General features: G+C 39.3%; 1 protein-coding gene across 11 annotated transcripts in view; it reads right to left on the bottom strand.

The window, feature by feature from the left end:
- TTC13 (tetratricopeptide repeat domain 13) overlaps positions 1–21617 on the bottom strand; it is an 80652-nt gene that overhangs the window by 51776 nt on the left and 7259 nt on the right. For 8 of the 11 annotated variants that reach the window (XR_008993153.1, XR_008993154.1, XM_036875717.2 and 5 more), the window contains exons 2-4: positions 7241–7335; positions 3917–3992; positions 710–780 (exon numbers count right to left, since the gene is read on the bottom strand). Coding sequence is in view for 9 of the 11 variants with exons in the window: in XM_036875717.2 (XP_036731612.2) it covers positions 710–780; positions 3917–3992; positions 7241–7335 (242 nt within the window). In the remaining 2 variants the exon portion in view is untranslated. Of the gene's footprint in view, positions 1–709; positions 1237–3916; positions 3993–7240; positions 7336–21617 lie in introns of those variants that run through there. The other 3 variants (XM_057490258.1, XM_057490257.1, XM_036875723.2) reach the window with 3 other exon arrangements.

Below are 21617 nucleotides of genomic sequence, written 5' to 3'. Positions count from 1 at the left end.
GCAGCAGAGTGGATGAGAACTTGGGTATCTCCACTCTAAAGTCCCTGTTTTATTTGCTACACTCTACTGGACAGACACATCAACAATCAGTAACAATCAAGCATCTAAGAGAATACAGTTAAATAACGGTATGAGATATAAGACCAACAATGTTAGGCAGTATTACAGATTTCCTTTGCAACTCTTACACATGTATAGTTAAGCATTCTATCTTAACCAGATTTTAACACAGTCAGTCATCTGACAATAAGGCCCAATACTTCTACTGAAGAGGTCTCATAATTACACTTTAAGGTGAGAAACAAACCCATGGGTGGAACTTGAGTTGACCGTACAGATCAACTCCTGTGCAGAAAGCAAACATTGTAATTCCAAGAATTTCTAGGGTCCACATCTCATGGGAGATACCATGCAAAGAGGGATGTGAACTGAAGTTAATGTTGCCTCTTCTAAACCTGCATTTGAATCCCCATTCTGACACCAGATCGGCGGTCAGGGGAGAGACTATGAACAAACTGCTTGATTTCCTTAGATTAAATGAGAGCGTGTTACAAGATGAGAGCCCGCACCAACAAAGGGCTAAGGGCTGATTTTCTTTACTTTCTCGTATAACCTTAAAATTGATGTTTTATTGCAGCACTTTAGTTACACGTAAGTTCATATTTTTGTCATGATTATAAACTTGAAATTACGTAAGAAGAAAAATTACCTGAAGCATTGTTGAAAAATGTCTTATTGCTTCATCATAGAGACCACTGCCAATCAACACATAAGCAATAGCTATGAAACAAAATACAAAAAATATTAAAGGAAAGAAGAAAGGATCTCATACTGGAATCAGTAACTAAATTCTTTACTGAATCTTAAAAGGCAGCTCCAAGGACTAGAAGCAGTTAAAGAAAAGGAGAAGTTAATAAGATGTAATGGAATTCTGCTAGCACTCCGTACTTGCTCATCAGTCTTCTAGTTCTAGTTCTATCTAGATTAAATTATTAAAGCCATCTATAAAACATCTGCCTACAAAAAGTAATTATCTTTTCCTAAGCCCATCACTCATTTTCAACTACCAAGTGACCTTTATGATGTTACCTATCTATATATCAAAAGAACAAGTAACAAGACTGAATAATATCCATATAACATGGCAATGTGATTTTACTGTGAAAGTTATGAGAAATACCCAAATAGGCATCACAAATCTCGATTCCTGGGGGTGCTGAATTTACTGCCAATTACCTAGTAAGAACAAAAACAGAGGCTCAAATTAATAATACATTAACAGAATGCTTAGCTGTAGATAAATTCACACCACTGCAATGCAATGGTAGTCTTTTTCTTACCTCTTCTTTTCAAAATATAGTCAAAACACTATTCAAAATATACACTAAAACGAATAAACAGTGTTTGATCAATTTCTTTAGGGAACTGGTATTTTGAAATTAGAACCAAGACAATCTATTAAAACAGGGCAATACTTTAACTAAAGTTTTGCACCAGTCCATAAAACAATAATTTTTAATATTCTCAGTTACATTTCCATCTATAATATCTGCTCTAACTCCAAATCCCCAAATATCCCTGAAAAAAAACTGTATTCTTCACATGACATAATACTATTTTGATCACATTTCTTTGCAAAGGACTTTATTGCAACCCTCTAATTCTAGGACCTAGAATAGGTGTTCAAGATGGGCAACTAAAATTTTTACTGACATTAAGAGCATACATTTCCCAATAGTTAAAAGTAGCAAAAACATTAAATGTGCTAGAAACATTAAATGCAGAGAGGTTTAGGGTGATAAAAGTAAAGTTCAAAAACACTGAGCATCATAATAATACAAGAACTTTAGGTGTATTCTTCAAAACAAAAAAGGACTGTTTTTATCCTAATTTCTTTGAAAAGATAAATTAAGGTCAAATTCATATTCAGAAGAATCAGAATGGATATTGAGATGTATCAGATAACAAGGTAAGTGGACACACCTGGCAGATGGCCAGCTGTATTAGTAGTAAAAACATGTATATTGCACTCCTGAACTCCTGCCAGGCACAGTCCTGAACTTTTGTGTATTAATGCATTTATTCTTTAATTGCAATGAGGCAGACACATTATTCCCATTTGCAGATAAGGAAAAGAAGCAGTTAAACTGTCCAAAGACAAGCTGGAGTGAGACAAAGGAAGCAGGCTGCCTGGCTCGGGGGATCCACCCTCCCAAACCAGAAGCTTCCCTGAAATAAATGTCTGTGTATGGGGTCCAACTGCAAAATGGGCTGAATTTCCCAGTGATTAGATGAACAGGGACTGAAGCACAGACCTGTACTTTTTTGAGTGCAGGAAAATGCTGATTTAATGGAAAACCAAGACCAGGGCTGGGTTCTGGCACTGCCACTTACTGGTCACGTGATCACCTTAGTCACCAGTTGTTACTCTCTGGGTCCTGCCTAACAAGCCTGGAGAAAATTTTCCTAAGTTCCTTCTGAAATTTTTAGAATTTTTAGAATTTCCTATCTATCTTCCCATAATCAGCAAATATTTGTTGAATGAGCAAATGAATTAAGTGACCCATAAACACAAACTATGATTTAGGGGATAAATATTGTACTTAGGAACATGTTTAAATTGTCCATGGTAGGCTGTGAACAGCGCTCAAATAAAATCAAATGCAGCTCTTAAATTTCTCCATCTAAAAGGTGAACATTCTTTTTGAAAAACCCAAAATATCCACTAAAAAACCCCAAATCTTGCCCAACTATAAATACCTATTAGGATACAAATATTATTGCGGGAGTCCAAAGACATTAAAAAACAAACTGGGATAGCTGGAATTCTCAGAGAAATTGTTACTAACCAGCAATTCTACGCCTCCTGGCATGAGTATGCTGAAGGAAGTTGCTCTTCCAAGAAAAAAATACCGTGGTACAAAAGATCCTACGCCAGCCCTGGGCCTGTGCCAACCCAGGGTCTACTAGGATTTCCCTTAGAGCAGAGAACAAGCTTGGCACATACCAGGCCTTTAACTCACTATTTAAAATAAATGAGTTGAGAGGCTGACCAGAGTCCAGCAACTTCAGAGAAGACCAAATCCGATACCTTAACAAGTCAGTTCTCAAAGAACATCACCAAGAAGGGATTAACACTTTGAAAACAGTCAACTCTTAATTATCTGCACTAGCAGAGGAAGGGAGCCAGCACAAGAAGTGCCCAGTCTTGACATGAACCGTGTTTGGCCGTGGGAAGGGTACAATGATCATGTGTGAGTCAGAAAACATTTTTCTCAGGGCGCTTCTGGCTACCGGCCCCGCAAAGAAGCAGGTGCTTACGTCAAGTCTGTCCTGTCTACAATTTTGCTTCCACTCCTTCGAGTGTGAGCTGACCAAAGAGGGAGACACACCCAAAGCATATCAGACCCTGGGGAAACAAGCCTGTTTAAAACATGCCATGAACAAGCCAGACGGCACCATCTATCTGCCGAGCCAAACAAATTCAACTCTTCTATACCACGTTCTCAGACCCAATAGTAATGGACTGGCCTCTTGAGTAAAATTAACTTAAACCTAGCTATTTTATTACACAGATTAGAGGAGGTGTGAGTCTCTTCTGCTTTCACTTCTATATTGCTCAGATTTGATGACAGCACACAAATAACCTATTAATGCATGATTATAGCTTATAAGAGCTCATCAGCATAATTATTAATTTCCCTAGAAACACAAATGTGGGGCAGTCCTTACCGATCATTCCATCCAAGCCTTCTACTGTAGGACACATATTGCATGGACCCTCACCACGCCTGAGCATCCTATCCAAGATCAAACTACAGTCTCTGTTCCTTCTACCGCATCCCGCCTACCTGCTCTTCATCTAACCATAAATTCTAGGCAAACACCAAGTGAATATCCCCAATGCATGTCTCACCTAACTCTTCATTTGTGCTGTCATTATCAGTAGCAAACGGGAATCTCTTTTGTTCTGCAATAGACTTGGCCTGGCTCTGAAAAGAAAACAAACATGCATTTCAGCTTATCACAAACTGACAGAAAGCTTATAATGAAAACCTGTATTTTACAAAATTAAAGCTACATCTGATTTACATGGAAGCAAGAAAATATTCACTTAAAGTCACATCAGTGATGTATTTCAAGGACACAGTTTATAGTGAAGCTGACTTGTTCCCTCCCCTTATCATCAGTGGTTTTGTTCCCAAGAACAAATGTCTTTTTACTTCCATAGGGATTAATCTTGCTGGGTGTTTCAAAGCTCCCTCCGCATTTCCACAGCTACTTAATACCTCGATTATGTTGCAAAGATCACATTCTCATGGTCAGCCCCTCCAGTGGGCTTGGTACCAGAATACTGCTTTTTAAACTCTAAAAATATTTTAGAAATAAGAGCTATACATTGAACAGAGATGGTGCCATAAAAGGACCTACAACATCTGATCAAGAAAGAAGACTTTCTATTAAATAATGCACAGTAGGTAAGACTATAACCATCCTACTCAACATAGTAAATTCACCCATGAAGACATCCTGCAGACACACACATGCACATTTGGCAAAAGAGCTAAAACAAAAGTAGAAACTAGGGAAAAATTAAATAAGTTAGCCTAGTAACTGGAATGATTTTACAGGCAGGATTGGTCCACTGTATGAAATGATGGCTCCACCGTGTTTTGGAGCAAATCATGTCTGAGAATACAAAGAGCTGCCACAGGAAGATTTGACTGCTGACGCTAGATTGAGATGCGCCTAGCCTAAGGGTACACACTGAAATAACTGCGTATCAGAGTCACCTAAGATATGATGAGAATTTGTACACACGCACAGACAGGAAAAGCTGAGAAAGTAAGAGACTAAAGATCTGTCGCTTTTGGCAAAACTGTAGGATTAGAACCCAGTGACAACCCAATTATCTGAATTCCTCTTTTTTTAAATCCACAGTACAGATGCCTCCAGGTATATATCATAGCCAAATAATTTTACATGAGGTAGTCCTCCAACCTATGTATATGCTGTTTAGCTAATGACTGGTACTCATTAGCCATGCTGAACTGTGGTCTCCTGGGCTTCACTGACTCAGGTACACAGTGACCAGGTATTTCCACATGTATTCCCTATCCCCTCAAAATCCAAATCGATGTTCAGATACAGAGTGGTCTTTGGTTTGCCTACAAAAGCAGGTCAAGAATAAGGTCCCTCTGGATAAAACACAAGGTTAAAGATACAGGCCAGAAGGGCATCCCATTGCAGGAGATTCAAAATTTTTACCACATTCCAGTCAGGACTCTAGACAAGATGAAAACACCTGAAAATTCTTCTATGGAAATGTTTTCTACTTTATTTCTTCCAGTAAGACCTTGATGACTAGAGAGAAACTCTGCCAGCCTTTTCTTGTTTTGCTCTAAGGTGGGAACTTCTACGTGTGGGAACCTCAAAGAGCTTCTTTAAGAAGCGGCAGATTTAACAACCTGGGGAGGCATCACAGCCCTGGACATACATACACAAGCCCCTCCCCTGTGTCAGACAGTTACAGAAAAGCTTGCAGATGCCAAGGACTTTTCTGCATAGCATATTGCTTGGAGCCAAGAAAAGGAGTCTATAAGTAATGCCTTAAATATTTTAAAAGTCTTATTATCTCATCCAGTATTCAAATGAGGGTCTACCATTTGCCAAGCCTGTAAGCAGGAAGATAGGGGAAGATAAAAGAAATGAAATCCAATAAAAAGAAATCATTTACCAAGCAAAATCAAGAGTATGCTGAAGAGCATATCTGATTTAAAAGTGTTTTTATTATATTAGAAATAAATCTGTAACAGGAAAAGTATAGTGTGGACAAATTAATTTCTTGACCAAAAAGACTCTTTCCCATTTCTAATACTGCATCTATAGATGCCTTCTGTGGACAGAGGTGAGAAGCTATGATCAAGAAAGCTAAACACACAGCCCCACATCACTAGCAGCCTAACTCCAGACCATCTGTCAGGTCCCTGCTTAGGCTTCAATTCCTGAAAGCTGTCTTGCCTGATTCCCCTAACTTAAGGGAGACTATATGCTGACCCTTTGTTCTTCCTTCATGGGATTACACAATTGCACTCCTATGTTTGTTTGTGTAATTATGTGGTGGGTGACTCTCAGGGCAGCCAAGGTTATCTGACTCTGCTATATTCCCAGTAGCACAACCCCCGGCACATAATAGGTTCGAAATAAATATCTGGAGAATTAGTGAATAAATGAATAGTCCAACTCGCATATTTTCAACCTACAGGAAAGGAAAGGCCAAGATTGATGGGCTTTCTCCCACAGTTTACTAGCTAGTGCATCTGGAAATTCTACTAGTAGAAAATATTTGCATTACTATGAGTAAGAAGATCACCAATAACTCTTAAGAATCTAATCACCAACGCAAGATGAGGGTTATCCAAATTTCTACCTCAATGTTTTCAGTGATGGCCAACTTACTACATTACCAGTAGTAAAGGCAACCCAGTCTGACTCAAAAATTTTTCCATATATCAAATTGATGGCTACGCAATGAGTTAGGTAAAATCAGTTGGTCCTTTTCTTGTTTGCATACCTACCTATATTCAGTAGTTCTTACACAAAAAGGCAAAACTTTGTCTGGAAAAGAAAGAGTATCCTCAAGGGAAATTTTAAACAAAAGAAGCAAACAGTATCTACATGGATGTTAAAGGGAAAGGCCTGGAGAAACACTACATTAACCTTGTTTCTGGAAGAATAACTTGGCTTCATAGACTTATGCATGAACCAAAAGAAGGCCCCCGACCTTGAGGCAGGCAGGAGGAGCATATGTGCTCACACGGACAGACAGACACAGACGTCACCCAGCGCCAGACACTCATCCCTGGAAGGGAGCGATCTCCCGGACAGTTTTGTTGGCACTAATAAGAAACACAGATGCAAAAGATTCCCACACAGGCAAAGGCTGGAAAAACAGGATTGTGCAAATACATAAGGTTCCTAGAAATAAGGTTCAACCACGATCTCCCCTTTATTCCTTAAAACTTAAAACTACAAAGCACTGGGTCCAGATGACTGGTCATCTAATCCGTAAGTCAGTAATTCAATGTGATTAGATACCAGATGACCCATCTTTATCTTATACACATGGAACCACCTAGACCCAACTCTGGTTGATAAACAGAGATGACCTCTGCCTTTGGGAACTAGCATCACTGTGCTTCAGGTCACACAACAGAAGGCATGGAAAGAAGGTTCGTACCAGGATCTTTTCAGTGTTGAGGGAAAGCAAGGAGTCACAGGGTGGCGATCCTTTGGGTTCGCAGTCTGAGTCATGGAAGCTCAAAAAGGATGAGTCTGAAAAGCAAACATTCCTTGTTATTCTCTTCACCTTAAAACTTGGGGCTCCTAGGTGCTTAAAAATGAATTGTAATATTAAGAATCCAGGAAACCAAAATAAGGACAAGTGTAACAAACACTGAAAGGGGCATCTTATCTTCCGCCTTTGCAACTGTGTAACATTTTGCGGTTTCCAAGTAAAAAAATCTTGCATACCCATCACTGATTGTCCTCACAACCATTAATTTACATAGTTATTATGATCCTTTTATTAGGCATCTCCTATCTGGAAATTCACCAAGGGTTAAAAAAAAAAAATCACAGAAGGGAGATAAAAGTCAAGACAGGGACACCTAAATGTTACAACATATGTTCTAAGGATCTAGTATCTAGAATATATAAACAAATGCTAAAACTCAACAAGAAAAAGACAACCCAATTGAAAAACAGGCAGTTTTCCAAGAAAGACATACCAACGGCCATTGAGTACAAGAAAAGATGCTCTATATCATTGTTAATTAGGGGTACAAATAAAACCTTAATGCAGTGCCACTTTGCACCCACTAGAATGGCTATAATTTCTTTTTTAATGGGAAATCACAAGTGTTGGCCAGGATACAGAGAAATTAGAACACTTGTGCATTGCTGATGGGGATACAAAATGGTGCAGCTGTTGTGGGAAATAGCACGGTGGCTCCTCAAAGAGCAGAGTTACCAAATGGTCCCACTATTTCATTCCTAGGTATGTATCCAAAAGACTGAAAACAGACTCAAACAAGTACATGTACATACATGCTCATAGCAGCATTATTCAGAAAAATTAAAATGCCCATCAACAGACAATGAACAGACAAACGGTGATACACATACACAGCAGGATGTTACTCAACCTTAAAAAAGAATAAAGCACTGACATTACAACGTGGAAGAACCTCCACAACAAAAACACAGTGAAAGAAGCCAGACACAAAAGGTCATCACATACTGTATGACTCCATTTACAGGAAATACGCAGAATAGGTGAATCCATGGATCATAAAGAACATTGGTGGCTGAAGGAGAGAACAGGGAGATACTGTTCCGTGGGTAAGGGGGTTTACTGTGGACTGATGGACATGCTTTGGGGTGGTTGTACATTGTGAATCTACTAAATGTCAGTGAACTGTTCACTTAAAAATGGTTTATGTGATAGATGCTGAAAAAGCATTTGGCAAAATTCAACAACCATTCATGATAAAAACTCAGCAAAATGGGTACAGAGGGCAAGTACCTCAACATAATAAAGGCCATATATGATAAACCCACGGCCAACATCATACTGAACAGCGAGAAGCTGAAAGCTTTTCCTCTGAGATCGGGAACAAGACAGGGATGCCCACTCTCCCCACTGTTATTTAACATTGTACTGGAGGTCGTTGCCACGGCAATCAGACAAAACAAAGAAATACAAGGAATCCAGATTGGTAAAGAAGAAGTTAAACTGTCACTATTTGCAGATGACATGATATTGTACATAAAAAACCCTAAAGACTCCACTCCAAAACTACTAGAACTGATATTGGAATACAGCAAAGTTGCAGGATACAAAACTAACACACAGAAATCTGTGGCTTTCCTATACACTAACAATGAACCAATAGAAAGAGAAATCAGGAAAACAGCTCCATTCACAACTGCATCAAAAAGAATAAAATACTTAGGAATAAACCTAACCAAAGAAGTGAAAGACCTATACCCTGAAAACTACAAGTCACTCTTAAGAGAAATTAAAGGGGACACTAACAAATGGAAACTCATCCCATGCTTGTGGCTAGGAAGAATTAATATCATCAAAATGGCCATCCTGCCCAAAGCAATATACAGATTTGATGCAATCCCTATCAAATTACCAGCAACATTCTTCAATGAACTGGAACAAATAGTTCAAAAAATCATATGGAAACACCAAAGACCCCGAATAGCCAAAGCAATCCTGAGAAAGAAGAATAAAGTAGAGGGGATCTCACTCCCCATCTTCAACCTCTACTACAAAGCCATAGTAATCAAGACAATTTGGTACTGGCACAAGAACAGAGCCACAGACCAGTGGAACAGATTAGAGACTCCAGACATTAACCCAAACATATATGGTCAATTAATATTTGACAAAGGAGCCATGGACATACAATGGCGAAACGACAGTCTCTTCAACAGACGGTGCTGGCAAAACAGGACAGCTACATGTAAGAGAATGAAACTGGACCATTATCTAACCCCATACACAAAAGTAAATTCAAAATGGATCAAAGACCTGAATGTAAGTCATGAAACCATAAAACTCTTAGAAAAAAACATAGGCAAAAACCTCTTAGACATAAACATGAGTGACCACTTCTTGAACATATCTCCCTGGGCAAGGAAAACAACAGCAAAAATGAACAAGTGGGACTATATTAAGCTGAAAAGCTTCTGTACAGCAAAAGCCATCATCAATAGAACAAAAAGGTACCCTACAGTATGGGAGAATATATTTGTAAATGATAGATCCGATAAAGGCTTGACGTCCAAAATATATAAAGAGCTCACCCACCTCAACAAACAAAAAACAACTAATCCAATTAAAAAATGGGCAGAGGAACTGAACAGACAGTTCTCTAAAAAAGAAATACAGATGGCCAACAGACACATGAAAAGATGCTCCACATTGCTAATTATCAGAGAAATGCAAATTAAAACCACAATGAGATATCACCTCACACCAGTAAGGACAGCTGCCATCCAAAAGATAAACAACAACAAATGTTGGCGAGGTTGTGCAGAAAGGGGAACCCTCCTACACTGCTGGTGGGAATGTAAATTAGTTCAACCATAGTGGAAAGCGGTATGGAGGTTCCTCAAAACCCTCAAAATAGACTTACCATTTGACCCAGGAATTCCACTCCTAGGAATTTACCCTAAAAAGGCAGCACTCAAGTTTGAAAAAGACAGATGCACCCCTTTGTTTATTGCAGCACTATTTACAATAGCCAAGAATTGGAAGCAACCTAAGTGTCCATCAGTACATGAATGGATAAAGATGTGGTACATATACACAATGGAATATTACTCAGCCGTAAGAAGCAAACAAATCCTACCATTTGCAACAACATGAATGGAGCTAGAGGCTTTTATGCTCAGTGAAATAAGCCAAACGGAGAAAGAGAAATACCAAATGATTTCACTCATCTGTGGAGTATAAGAACAAAGGAAAAACTGAAGGAACAAAACAGCAGCAGAATCGCAGAACCCAAGAATGGACTAACAGGTACCAAAGGGAAAGGGACTGGGGAGGATGGGTGGGTAGGGAGGGATAAGCGGGGGGAAGATGAAGGGGGGTATTAAGATTAGCATGCATAAAGGGGGAGGTGGGAGAAAGGGGAGGGCTGTACAACACAGAGAAGACAAGTAGTGATTCTACAACATTTTGCTATGCTGATGGACAGTGACTGTAAAGGGGTTTGTGGGGAGACCTGGTATAGGGGAGAGCCTAGTAAACATAATATTCTTCATGTAATTGTAGATTAATGATAACAAAAAAAAAGAAAGAAAAGGGGGATTACTCCCTGATAGGATAAAACTAACTGTAAATCAACGATTAATGTATGCTTTAAATATCCTTAATTTTGATCATTTAAAGGGTGTCAGATGATCAGCTATGGAAATACATTTTTCTGATAATATTCCTTTCTCTTAAAAAAAAAAAAGCAGTTCCTGTGTGGTGATCTCCAAAAAGTTCTTCACAATGGTATAAAGGACATATCAAAGTGTGGGCAAAGGGTTTGTTTGTGTTTACATAGAGGATCAAAGCCTAAATTGGCTACCCAGAAAAAGAATTAAGATACGATATGAAGAAGAACTTCCAACATCAACATTCTCTGGAAGAGTCATTCCAGAAGATCATCATCAAAAAACTTCAACAAAGATCCTTGCGCTGTTGCAGGTGTAGCTGCATTCATCCTGCCAGTTCCTGGACTTGCCATTGGAATGAAGAAGGAGATATCTAAGCTGGCCTGTGCATACAGTAAAACAACAAATTTGACTGGATCTATACTGTCAGAACTCAACCAAGAATTAGGAGAAGTGCAAGTTGCAGCGCTCCAAAATCTTGCGACTATAGACTATCTACTGTTAAAAGAACATATGGGATGTGAACAGTTCCCAGGAATGTGTTGTTTTAATTTGTCTGATTTTTCTCAAACTATTCAAATTCAGTTAGACAATATCCATCATATCATTGATAAGCTTTCACAAATGCCTAGGGTGCCTAACTGGTTTTCTTGGTTTCACTGGAGATGGCTGGTAATTGTAGGTCTGCTTTGGTTATGTAGCTGTATTCCTATTATGTTAATAGGTGTACGCAATTTAATTAGTAGTTTAAAACCTATACATGCTTATGTTACTCTACAAGAAGATATGTCAAAGAAATAATCAATCTTCCCATGTTTTCTTCCGCCTGCTACTTCTATAGCTTTTCTACTTCCTTCCTAATTACAACCCTTAAGTAGAATTCGTGCCTCATATCAAAATTACCGAGTATCATAATTCTTCCAAGTGATAAAGATACCTCAATACAAATGCTGGGCATAGAAGCCACAGGGCATAAATCTGCAAAGAAGTAAAAAGCTAACCTTTTCAAACAATATTGCTTCTCTCTCACTTACCAACTTTACATTTCCCTGTATGGCCCCGGAAGATGACTGGTTAGCCAGAGACGGGTAAGATTCCTCAAGGGAGGAACAACCTAAGACAGGCACAGTTGCAGGGGGGCCATCAGGTGAGAAATTGGGGATCAACAGAGGTTAGGCTTGAAACCTCACCCCTCCTGTTTTGAGAGAAATCTTCTGCATCCGTGGATGTTTTGTTGCCCTTGTCTAGCTTGGATTAATACTTAGTCTATAGGCACAGACCTGATCATCTACATTTGCCCTCTTACAGCACTAAACTATGTTTTCTACCTTTATCTTGCATCTACCTACCACTTCAGCATTTTATTTAAAATAATAATAATAATAATAATAATAATAAGGGAGAAATGTGGGATTCACATATAAATCAAGTATAAAAATCAAACAAATATTCATATTTGACCTGATTGTTTATAGTTCATAATGCGTGATCAAAACCGAAAGTTTCTGTGATGACTGCCCTTGCACTGTTCACCATGTAAGAACTTGTTTGTTATGCTTCAGAAGATTGGAGACTGTTGAGAATTAGGCTTGGGGTTGATTAATGATTGTGCATTGACTCCCCTATACAGAATTTTATTGTTGTTAACAACCATTTGATCAATAAATATGAGAGATGCCCTCTCAAAAAAAATGGTTTATGTGATTTGCCTTTTACCTCAATAAAGTATTTAAAAAGATATGGTCTAATATGGTCAGCAGTCATTACAGAGCATCAACTTAGCCAAATTCTCACGTGTGTGTCTTAACAAGAAACTGTACAGGATACATCAAAGAAGCTGTGGTTGGTAAGAAATTACTGAAGCTGGAATGTTAGGGTTCACTAGATGCAAACAGGGTTTAAAAGGATGGATGGGTTTAGACTGGAGCACAAAAAGGGAATGGGCATTTCAGGAGGAATGAGTGGTGTACACAAAAGTACAAAGGCAAGAAAATGCAAAAAGGCAGTGAGCAGACACCTTTGGCTAGAGGAGGGAGTTGGAGTTGGAAAAATAAAAGGTATGAGGTTGGAAGATAAGTGGTTAGACTGGGGAAAGTCTTGGACCTAAGAGAAAGACTTCAGTCTGATGAGAATGTAGAGACAGTAATGGATGTTGGTAGGGTAGTCAGACATATATTAACTTATAACCTGTTTTCCCTACCTTTGAAAAAAGCTGACATTTGAGAACTCACCCTATGCTAAGCACTGTGCTAGACACTACATATATATGGTCTTATTCCATTCCAACAATTCCTCTACTGATGGAATTGATTGTTTCGATAAATACACACCTATATCATTTTAAATGGCTGCAATAGCATTCCTGCACATGGAAAGTAACCATTCCTCATCATCGGGTACCTTGGATGTCCTTTCTTTTTTCCCTAATATAAAGTGTTACAATGAGTATCCTTGACCCATATATTTGAAAATTTACCCAACTAGGCAATTAAATTAAATTCTAACAAATATAACTGCTGAGGCAAAGGGCATAATAAACATTTTAAGACATTTCATATATGTTGCTCCATTTCCTTTCCAGTATGTAATAACAATTTCTTTCCACTAGCAATGTACAAGACAGTCTATTTCTCTCAGAGTATTGCCATCCTTTTCATATTTACCAATCTGAAAACAGTACTACTAAGATTGAACTTCTGGCTTCTTGGCCATTTGTGTCTCTTCTTTTGTAAAGCACTTATTTTGCTAATTTTAAGTCATCTGATCTATTCTGGCCTATGATATAAAGAATTTCTAATTATTTTCCATCTCGTTAGCCAATATTCCCAGCACCACTTATTAAATTATCCACTTGAACCCCAGCTTTATATTACATTATAGTCACTAGGGTCTGTCTCTAGACTTTTTTTTTTTTTTTGGTATCATTAGTATACACTTACTAGATTCCCCCCATTATCAAGTTCCCACCACATACACCATTACAGTCACTGTCCATCACCATAGTAAGGTGCTATAGAATCACTACTTGTCTTTTCTGTGTTATACTGCCTTCCCTGTGAACCCCCTGTACATTATGTGTGCTAATGGTAATACCTCTTTTCCCCCTTATCCCTCCCTTCCCTCCCATCCTCCCCAGTCCCTTTCCCTTTGGTACCTGTTAGTCCATTCTTGGGTTCTGTGATTCTGCTGCTGTTTTGTTCCTTCAGTTTTTCCTTTGTTCTTACACTCCACAGAAGAGTGAAATCATTTGATACTTGTCTTTCTCCGCCGGCTTATCTCACTGAGCATAATACCCTCTAGCTCCATCCATGTTGTTGCAAATGGTAGGATTTGTTTTCTTCTTATGGCTGAATAATATTCCATTGTGTATATTTACCACCTCTTCTTTATCCATTCATCTACTGACGGACACTTAAGTTGCTTCCATTTCTTGGCTATAGTAAATAGTGCTGCGATAAACATAGGGGTGAATCTGTCTTTTTCAAATTGGGCTGCTGCATTCTTAGGGTAAATTTCTAGGAGTGGGATTCCTGGGTCAAATGGTATTTCTATTTTGAGTTTTTTAGGAATCTCCATACTGTTTGCCACAATGGTGGAACTAATTTACATTCCCACCAGCAGTATAGGAGGGTTCCCCTTTCTCCACATCCTCGCCAACAATTGTTGTTGTCTGTCTTTTGGATGGTGGCCATCCTAACTGGTGTGAGGTGGCATCTCATTTTGGCTTTAATTTGCATTTCTCTGATGATTAGCAATGTGGAGCATCTTTTCATGTGTTTGTTGGCCATCTGAATTTCTTCTTTGGAGAACTGTCTGTTCAGCTCCTCTGCCCATTTTTAATTGGATCATTTGCTTTTTGTTTGTTGAGGTGCATGAGCTCTTTGTATATTTTGGATGTCAACCCTTTATCAGATATGTCATTTATTAATATATTTTCTTATACTGTAGGATGTCTTTTTGTTCTATTGATGGTGTCCTTTGCTGTACAGAAGCTTTTCAGTTTGATATAGTCTCATTTGTTCATTTTTTATTTTGTTTCCCTTGCCTGTGGAGATATGTTCATGAAGAAGTTGTTCATGTTTGTAGTCAAGAGAGTTTTGCCTATGTTTTCTTCTAAGAGTTTTATGGTTTCATGACTTGCATTCAGGTCTTTGATCCATTTAGTTTACTTTTGTGTATGGAGTTTGACAGTAATCCAGTTTCATCCTCTTACATGTAGCTGTCCAGTTTTGCCAACACCAGCTGTTGAAGAGGCTGTCTTTTCCCCATTGTATATCCACGGCTACTTTATCATATATTAATTGGCCATATATGCTTGCGTTAATATCTAGAGTCTCTATTCTGTTCCACTGGTCTATGTTTCTGTTGTTGTGCCACTACCAAATTGTCTTGATTACTGTGGCTTTGTAGAAGAGCTTGAAGTTGGAAAGCCAGATCCCTCCTGCTTTATTCTTCCTTCTCAGGATTGCTTTGGCTATTCGGGGTCTTTTGTGGTTCCATATGAATTTTAGAACTATTTGTTCCAGTTTGTTGAAGAATGCTGTTTGTATTTTGATAGGGATTGCATTGAATCTGTAAATTGCTTTAGGCAGGATGGCCATTTGGACAATATTAATTCTTCCTACCCAAGAGCATGGGATGAGTTTCCATTTATTAGTGTCCTCTTTAATTTCTCTTAGGAGTGTTTTGTAGTTTTCAGGGTATAGGTCTTTCACTCCCTTGGTTAGGTTTATTCCTAGGAATTTTATTCTTTTTGATGCAATTGTGAATGGAATTGTTTTCTTGATTTCCGTTTCTGCTAGTTCATCATTAGTGTATAGGCCTGCAACAGATTTCTGTGTATTAATTTTGTATCCTGCAACTTCGCTGAATTCAGACATTGGTTCTAGTAGTTTTGGAGTGGATACTTTAGGGTTTTTTTTATGTACAGTATCATGTCATCTGCAAACAGTGACAGCTGACTTCTTCCTTACCAATCTGAATGCCTTTTTCTTTGTGTTGTCTGATTGCCGTGGCTAGGACCTCAAGTACTATGTTGAATAAAATCAGGGAGAGTGGGCATCCTTGTCTTGTTCCCAATCTTAGAGGAAAAGCTTTCATCTTCTCAATGTTGAATATGATGTTGGCTGTGGGTTTGTCATATATGGCCTTTATTATGTTGAGGTACTTGCCTTCTATACCCATTCTGTTAAGAGTTTTTATCATGAATGGATGTTGAATTTTGTCTAATGCTTTTTCAGCGTCTATGGAGATGATCATGTGGTTTTTGTCCTTTTTGTTGATGGGGTGGATGATGTTGATGGATTTTTTAATGTTGTATCATCCTTGCATCCCTGAGATGAATCCCACTTGATATGGTGTATGATCCTGTTGATGAATTTTTGAATTCGTTTGCTAATATTTTGTTGAGTATTTTTGCATCTATGTTCATCAGGGATATTGATGTGTAATTTTCTTTTTTGGTGGGGTCTTTGCCTGACTTTGGTATTAGAGTGATGCTGGCTTCATAGAATGAGTTTGGAGGTATTCTGTCCTCTTCTATTTTTTGGAAAACTTTAAGGAGAATGGGTATTATGTCTTCTCTATATGTCTGATAAAATTCAGCAGTGAATCCATATAGCCCGGGGTTTTGTTCCTGGGTAGTTTTTTGATTACTGATTCAATTTCATTGCTGGTAATTGGTCTGTTTAGATTTTCTGTTTCTTCCTGGGTCAGCCTTAGAAGGTTGTATTTTTCTAGAAAGTTGTTCATTTCTTCTAGGTTATCCAGTTTGTAAGCATATAGATTTTCATAGTATTCTCTTCTCTAATAATTCTGTGTTATTTCTGTGGTGTCCATCGTGATTTTTCCTCATTTCTGATTCTGTTTGTGTGTGTCAATTGTCTTTTTTTCTTAATAAGTCTGGCTAGGGGTTTATCTATTTTATTTTGTCAAAGAACCAGCTCTTTCAAAACCGAAAGCTTCTGTGATGACTGCCCCTGTAATGTTCACCATGTAACTTATTCACTAGGTAAGAATTTGTACTCCATGTAAGAACTTGTTCGTTAAGCTTCAAAAGATTGGAGACTGACAAAAATTAGGCTTGGGGTGGATTAATGATTGTGCATTGAGCATTGACCCCCCTATAGAGAATTTTATTGTTGTCAACAACCATTTGATCAATAAATATGAGAGATGCCCTCACACACACACAAAATATATATATATATATATACACGCACTTCCAATTGTAAAATAAATAAGTAACCGGGATGTAATGTATAGCATAAGGAATATAGTCAAAATATTGTAACAACTTGGTATGGTGATAGCTGGTACCTAGAATTATCATGTATACAAATGTTGAATCACTGTGTTGTACACCTGAAACTAATGTAATACTGTGTGTCAACTACCCTTCAATAAAAAAAAAAAAAAGAACCAGCTCTTGGTTTTATTAATTTTTTCTATTGTTTTATTCTTCTCAATTTAATTTATTTCTTCTCTGATCTTTATTATGTCCCTCCTTCTGCTGACTTTGGGTCTCATTTGTTCTTCTTTCTCCAGTTTCAATAATTATGAATTCAGACTATTCATTTGGGATTGTTCTTCCTTCTTTAAATAGGCCTGGATTGCTATATACTTTCCTCTTAGAACTGCCTTTGCTGCATCCCACAGAAGTTGGGGCTTTGTGCTGTTGTTTTCATTTGTCTCCATATATTGCTTGATCTCTCTTTTAATTTGGTCACTGATCCATTGATTATTTAGGAGCATGTTGTTAAGCCTCCATGTGTTTGTGAGCCTTTTTGTTTTCTTTGTACAACTTATTTCTAGTTTCATACCCTTGTTGTCTGAGAAGTTGGTTGACAAAATTTCAATCTTTTTGAATTTACTGAGGCTCTTTTTGTGGCCTAGTATGTGGTCTATTCTGGAAAATGTTCCGTGTGCACTTAAGAATGTGTATCCTGCTGCTTTTGGGTGCAGAGTTCTGTAGATGTCTGTTAGGTCCATCTGTTCTAATGTGTTGTTCAGTGCCTGTGTCCTTACTTATTTTCTGTCTGGTTGACCTCTCCTTTGGAGTGAGTGGAGTGTTGAAGTCTCCTAAAATGAATGCATTGCATTCTATTTCCCCGTATAATTCTGTTAGTATTTGTTTCACATATGTAGGTGCTCCTGTGTTCAGTGCATATTTATAATGGTTATATCCTCTTGTTGGACTGACCCCTTTATCACATTATGTAATGTGCTTGTCTCTTGTTACTTTCTTTGTTTGGAAGTCTATTTTGTCTGACACAAGTACTGCAACTCCAGCTTTTTTCTCCCTATTGTTTGGATGAAGTATCTTTTTCCATCCCTTCACTTTTTATTCTATGTACGTCTTTGGGTTTGAAGTGAGTCTCTTGTAGGCAGCATATAGATGGGTCTTTCTTTTTTATCCATTCTATTACTCTGTGTCTTTTGATTGGTGCATTCAGTCCATTTACATTTAGGGTGATTATCAATAGATATGTAATTATTGCCATTGCAGGCTTTGGATTTGTGGTTAACAAAGGTTCAAGGGCAGCTTCTTTAGTATCTAACCATCTAACATAATTCACTTATTATGCTATTATACACACAGTCTGATGATTCTTTATTTCTCTCCCCTCTTTTTCTTCCTCCTCCAGTCTTTATATGTTAGGTGTTTTATTTTGTACTCTTTGTGTTTCCCTTGACTGATTTTGTGGATAGCTGATTTTATTTTGACTTTAGTTGGTATTTGGTTGGTCTACTTTCTTTGCTGTGGTTTTATTTTCTCTGGTGACAGCTATTTAGGCTTAGGAGTGCTTCCATCTACAGCAGTCCCTTTAAAATACATTGTAGAGATGGTTTGTGGGAGGCAAATTCCAACTTTTTATCTGGGAATTGCTTAATCCCTCCTTCAAATTTAAATTCAAGGCCCTTCTGTTTCATTGCATTGAATATATCATGTCACTCCCTTCTGACCTGTAAGGTTTCTGCTGAGAAGTCTGCTGATAGTCTGATAGGTTTTCCTTTGTAGGTGATCTTTTTTCTCTCTCTGGCTGCTTTTAATCCTCTGTCCTTGTCTTTGAACTTTGCCATTTTAATTGTTATATGTCTTAGTGTTGTCCTCCTTGGGTCCCTTGTGTTGGGAGATCTGTGCACTTCCGTGGTCTGAGAGACTATTTCCTTCCCCAGATTGGGGGAGTTTTCAGCAATTATTTCTTCACACACTTTCTACCCCTTTTTCTCTCTCTTCTTCTTCTGGTACCCCTATAATGCGAATATTGTTCCGTTTGGATTGGTCACACAGTTCTCTTAATATTCTTTCATTCCTAGAGATCCTTTTATCTTTCTCTGCATCAGCTTCTCTGTATTCCTGTCCTCTGATTTATATTCCATTAACAGCACTTGCACCTCATCCAGTCTCCTCTTAAATCCCTTCATTATTTGTTTCATTTCTGTTATCTGCCTCCAGAATTCATCCCTTAGCTCTTGCATATTTCTCTGTAGCTCCATCAGCATGCTTATGACTTTCATTTTGAATTTTTTCAGGAATATGGGTGATTGCAGTCTCACCAGGCCCTCTCTGTGGTATTTGAGGGATTTTGGACTGAACAAGGTTCTTCTGCCTTTTCATGGTTATGGGAATGGTCACCGGGGAGTGGCACTTGTGTCAGATGCAAAAGCAAAGTCCCTTCCTGCTTGCTGGTTGCCTTGCCCATCTCCACTGGCTGTGCCGGTCAACCACACACAGGGAGCAGTCTCTGGCTTAATTCCCTGAGCTGCGGTGGGTGGGGTGGCCCTTAAGATGGCCCAGGGCACTGGTGGGGGTCACTGGCCAGCGGCGCATGTTCACAACCAGAACAGAGCCCCTTCATGCCTCCCAGACTCTGCACCTGTCTCCTCTGTCTGTGCTGGTCGACCACACACAGGGGGCAGCCTCTTGGTTAATCCCCTGAGCTGTGTGGGCAGGGTGGCCCTCGGGATGGCCTAGGGCATTGGTGGGGGTTGCAGGCAAGCAGCACCTGTTTGCCACAAGAACAAAGCCCCTCCTTGGTGCCTTCCAGACTCTGCGCCAGTCTCCACTGTGTCAGTCAACTGCACGCAGGGGGCAGCCTCTGGGTCTGGGTGGGTTAGCCGTGCGCAGGGAGAAGCCTCTGTGTGGTTGCTGTGGGCGGAGCCGCTCCCCGGCTGTTCCACAGCAATGGTGGGTCAGCCGGTTTGCTTTCAGTGCTGGCAGGGGGGAAGGAATGGCAGGCTGCTTATTGCCATGAGGGGCTTTGGAGCTGCATTGCCACCCAGGGGTTAGGGCGCCTCAAGTTCCTTAAAGTTCCCAGCCTGCTGGGCTGAGTGTGCCAGAATGATTTTGTCCACCTGTTAAACCCTTGTCCCTTTAAAGCTTTTAAAACACCTGCCTTCCTTTTCTCCCAGGGCAGCTGGGTGTGGGAACCTGTTCGCAGTCTTAGTCTCGGATTTTGCTTTTCCGTCCCTCTAATATCCAGTACCCCATGCAATGTGTGTCTCTGCTCCCAGTGCAGATTCCTAGGGCTGGTTATTTAGCAGTCCTGTGCTTCTACTCCCTCACCACTCTAATTCTTTTCCTCCCGCCAGTGAGCTGGGGTAGAGGGAGTGCTCGGGTCCTGCCGGGTCACGGCTTTGTATCTTACCCTTTTCCATGAGATGTTGAGTTCTTGCAGATGCAGATGTAGCCTGGCTGGTGTACTGTATCTTCTGGTCAGTCTTTTAGGAATAGTTGTATTTGCTGTATTTTCAAAATATATATGGTTTTGGGAGATTTCTGCCACCCTACTCACACTGTCATCTTCAGAATCTTCCTCCATACTCCCATTCTTAAGGTACCCTTGCATCTGCTTTCCTATTTATGTGTTAGCCTTATCAGGTTTATCTATTTTATTGTTTTAAATAACCAAATCCTGGATCTATTTATCAATTCTTCAGTTGCTCTGTTTCTAATTCCTTTATCCTGGCTTTGCTCTAACTAGCCCTTCCAATGTCCTTTATCTGCTCTTCTTGTTTCTCAAGTTTAGCAGCCAGTTGATTTATCCCCCTTCTTCTTTAATACTAAGAAGCCACAGAAGGCTTGCACAGGAAGAAAGCTCACTGACAGTCATGTGAGGTGAGGACAGGAGGGCAGGTCAATGAGGCCTGGCTGGAGAAAAAAGGGGGAAAGTTCAAACAAAGGCAGAGGGTTGAAATGGAGGGTCATAGTCTAAGGAGGTATAGGAAGTCCAACAGTGCTTTGAGAAAAAGTAGGCATGGGGAGAGGAAAAAGGTGCCGGCTTCTGGTTTGCACAGCTAGACAAAGAGTGATACCCTGTCCTGAAATGGGAAGGTCAAGGGGAAGACTGGCTCAGGGAAGTCAAAGAGGTAACTCTGGGTTTAAGTCAAGTTCCTGTGAGACGCGAACCTGTAAGCCATTTTGCTCAAAGCTAGGAAATTCCAGAGAAAGATAGGAACTACGGTATCAGTTTGCTAATCACTAATTTATGAGGGATTACTAGGCAGAGAAAGTAGGTAAGCTCTAAGGCTGAGGAAGCTACGTGTAAGGAGAAGAAAAGAGCTGAGCCTGGTGGAAACAAGGTATTGAAGAGGCAGAGGGAGAATCAACTTGGCAATTTACTTTTCTAATGGACTATCCATTTCTTTAAATT

This window comes from Manis pentadactyla, chromosome 12 (genome assembly GCF_030020395.1).
Source record: "Manis pentadactyla isolate mManPen7 chromosome 12, mManPen7.hap1, whole genome shotgun sequence".
In the NCBI taxonomy this organism is placed as follows: domain Eukaryota; kingdom Metazoa; phylum Chordata; class Mammalia; order Pholidota; family Manidae; genus Manis; species Manis pentadactyla.
This window is presented reverse-complemented; position numbering and strand designations above follow the sequence as displayed.